Source organism: Melospiza georgiana, chromosome 17 (genome assembly GCF_028018845.1).
Source record: "Melospiza georgiana isolate bMelGeo1 chromosome 17, bMelGeo1.pri, whole genome shotgun sequence".
NCBI classification, from domain to species: domain Eukaryota; kingdom Metazoa; phylum Chordata; class Aves; order Passeriformes; family Passerellidae; genus Melospiza; species Melospiza georgiana.
Genome location: NC_080446.1, coordinates 6,500,788 through 6,504,107, shown reverse-complemented (window position 1 = coordinate 6,504,107; position 3,320 = coordinate 6,500,788). Strand labels below are relative to the sequence as shown.

Genomic DNA, 3,320 nt, shown 5'->3' with positions numbered 1-3,320 from the left:
CCCCGCGCTCCCAGCTTGCCGCATGCCAGCCGTGGACCGCAGCCTTTGTCCTCCGCAGGGTGGAAGCGGCTCGCTGCCCGTGCTGGGATGGGATGGGGCCGCTGCTCTTCCTGGGATGCTGGCGCAGCTTTCCCAGCTCCGGCTTCGGGGTGGGATGAGGGTGCTGCGGGCTGCGGGGGCCTCCTGCATCCTGGCTCTCTCTCCGAGGCTCCTCGCCGTGCTTGGGCCGCGTCCTCATTGCCGCACCAGTGGTAAAAAGGGTTGACGCTTCCCTTTGCAAACTCTCCTGGAGGGTGAATTGCCCAGCTCAGGTTATCAGATCCCTGTAAAGTCCTTTGCCTGGGGCCATCTCCCTGCTGCTGCAGTTCCACATTCCGGGCAGTGGACGCTGAGTTCCTTTCCTGTAGCTGTGGCCTGAGCTGGCAGCCTCCTCCAGGTGCTGCCCGTCGTGGGCAGGGGAATCTGGAGCTGAGGGTCGGGGTGAGCACTGAGGGTGATGCCGCTTGCTGGGAGTGAAGCAGCCGAGGCCAATGCCCTGGAGAGTGGCTGTCTGGGCTCCTTGGGGGCTATTGACCATCCTGGGAGAGACAATCCTGAGCAGGTCGCTTCTCTGGCTGCTGCTGGGAATGAATGGACGCTGGGAGCCACTGGGACACGGGAGGGGGATTGCAGCTGCAGGGTAGGAGGACAGAGAGGCGATCTGTGCTGCGGTGCTGACCCAGCTGTGCCGGCATCCTCCACAGCTGGCTCCAGGCGTGGGGCAGGAGTGAGAGCAGGCAGGAGATAGATCCTGCCGGTAACATTCTCTGGCCCTCCCTGCTGCTGCACGCACACCACTGCCTAAACTTGCTCCTTCAGAGCCAGGGCTCCTTCCTCAGCGCTGCAGTCTGGCCCCGGGCTCTCAGCCTGATCGTGGATCTTAAAATACAGCGAATCCTCGAAGCAGAGGCGCTCGGGCGGCCGGGCCAGGCCGGGCAGCCGGAGGGCGCTCCCGGTGAGCAGCCCGGCCAGCAGCGAGGCAGCCACGGCCACGGCCAGCCCTGCCGCCTGGCACAGCGCCCGCCCGCCCGCCCCTCGGGACCCCCACTGCCCCTCCAGCACCGCCTCGCTGGCATTGCCCCCAGCGGGGGACAGCTGAGAGGGGTGGGACCCGGCAGTGTCCTTGGGTGCCACCAGCACGGCCACGACGCTGGCTGCGGCCCCGAGGATGCCGGGCAAGCCGTGCAGGTTGTGGATGCCGCACTGGTCGTGGAGCGTGAGTTTCCTCGCCAGGAGCGGGGTGAGGAACCTGAAGCCGAGGACACAGAGCACGGCCGAGAGGCTGCCCAGGGCCAGGGCGGCCGCGGGGGGCACGGCCATGTCGGCCAGCACGCCGATGGCCACCCCGCCGGCCAGGCTGCCGTTCTGCACGTGGCCGGGGCTGAGCTTGCCGTCCCTGTCCAGCAGGCCGGAGGCCACCACGGTGGTTATGGCGCTGGCACTCATGGCCAGGAGGGTGTTTAGGATGGCACGGTGCTGGGCATCACCCGGCTGGCAGAGGACAGCCACGAAGCTGGGCCAGAAAACCCAGAGGATGAGTGTCCCCACCACGGACATGAGGTCAGAGCTGGTTGTTGGGGTCTCCTTGGGGTGCAGGGACTGCTGTGTTGCCCTGAACAGAGCCTTGGACACGCCAAGGCCAAAATAGCAGGAGAAGATGTGGATGGTGATGGTGCCACCCACATCCTGAACGCCCAGGCAGGTGACAATGACCCACTCGCTGGCCAGGTACAGGGGGATCTCACAGGTGGCCATGACGAGCAGCTGGCAGGGGCTGGCCCTCCCCAGGATGGCCCCCACGGAGATGAGCACTGTCACAGCAGCGAACACAGACAGGAGGAGTTTGTGCAGGTCCAGGTGGATCTGGCCATGGTGGAAGTGGTGCAGCAGGCCCTGCAGCACCAGCGCCCACTGCATGGAGAAGTTGAGCAGGAGGAAGTTGTGGGTGAGGGCGCTGAACCCGTAGCGGGGCAGGAAGGTCAGCAGGAGTCCCAGCCCCACCACCAGCATCACCTGGATGTCCTGGAAGAAGGGGAAGGTGCTGTAGACCTGGTTGGCCACCAAGCTGGTATCCTGCGCTGAGGGCTCATCATAGGTGACAAAGAGGGCGAAGAAGAGGAGCAGGGCGCCCTGGAACAGCCCCAGGAAGAGGGGCAGGAGGCGACGGGGATAGGTGGAGGGTGGCATAGCCATCCTGGAGGGGACAGGAGGGGATGGTGGAGGGTGGTCAGCAGGGCACTGGGGTGAGATGACAGCCCAGCAGTGCTTCTGGCAGGAGATCCACTTGCTCCTACATCAAGGGTTTTATGGCCATGGCTAATTATTAACCAAAGATCTGAGTTTATGTTCCAGAAGAGGAGGGGTTTGTCCCTCCCTTCTTTAAACACAACACCCATAAAATAACCACATGTTCTTGTTTGGCTGCCATAAAAGTGGACATGAGGGGCATTATGATTTTGAAGGGAAACAAGAAAAACCTGTGGTGGTGCAGATGAGGGAGAAGGAGTGTGGTGAGGAGCTGGCCAGGGATGGGGGTACCATGGCACTCACCCCCATTGAACTTATCCCCATCCAGGAATGGGGACCTCCCTGCTGCAGCCCTGGAGTGGTGCTGGCAGCTCAGACAATGCCAGCTCCCGCTCTGGCTCTGCCACGTTCCACTCCAGGTTGGCTCCTGCACCTCATTCTGCAGGATGATGCACATTTTCCTTATCCACCACTTGGATTTTGCAAAGCCCCATAAAGCCCCAAAGCCAGGGCTGAAAAGATCGTTTTCTCACAGGTTTGCATTGGCTTAAATGGCTGGATATTCATTAACAATTAGCGCGCGAGAAAAACAAAGCCCAGAGCAGCCAAGCAGCTACCCCGAAGTTTCTGGGTTGCTGCTTAGTGTGACATTTTGCCAGTGAATGTCTGGAAAAAAAGAAATTAAAAAAAAATATATGAGAACCACAAGAACAAAAGGCAGAAGGGTTGGTAAATATTTGTTCCAGAGAGGAGATATTTTTGTGCTGTCCCTGATCTCAACACCCCTGCCGCGGGCGCTGGCTCCGCGCCGCTCTTCGTCATTGTTACTGGAGGATGAGGCAGGCGAGGGCGCAAAATGGGAAACAATTGTTGAATAATCTGCACGAGGCTCCTCTGCCAAACCCTCCCCGGCCATTTTTCAACCCAAAGATGCTGGAAATGGGGGCAACAGAGAGGAGGAGGTGGTGCTTTGAAGGCAGTGCCTTTGACGGGTGAGATGGGGCTCTGTTGTGCCCAAGCCGTGGCCAACAGCA

At 61.0% G+C, this 3,320-nt stretch overlaps 1 protein-coding gene across 1 annotated transcript; it reads right to left on the bottom strand.

The window, feature by feature from the left end:
- Positions 1–840: 840 nt before the first annotated feature.
- On the bottom strand, positions 841–2,232 carry LOC131090883 (ammonium transporter Rh type B-like). The gene is made up of 2 exons (XM_058036532.1): positions 1,174–2,232; positions 841–1,134 (listed from the first exon to the last, which is right to left on the bottom strand). Exons 1-2 carry the CDS (start codon positions 2,230–2,232, stop codon positions 841–843), a joined length of 1,353 nt encoding a protein of 450 aa, XP_057892515.1.
- Positions 2,233–3,320: the final 1,088 nt, after the last annotated feature.

Excerpts from the sequence above, each read along its gene's own strand:
- LOC131090883 (XM_058036532.1), bottom strand. The coding sequence starts at position 2,232 with ATGGCTATGCCACCCTCCACCTATCCCCGTCGCCTCCTGCCCCTCTTC. Across the intron at positions 1,135-1,173 it reads CCAGCGTCGTGGCCGTGCTG|CTGTCCCCCGCTGGGGGCAA; the intron begins GTGGCACCCAAG and ends CACCCCTCTCAG.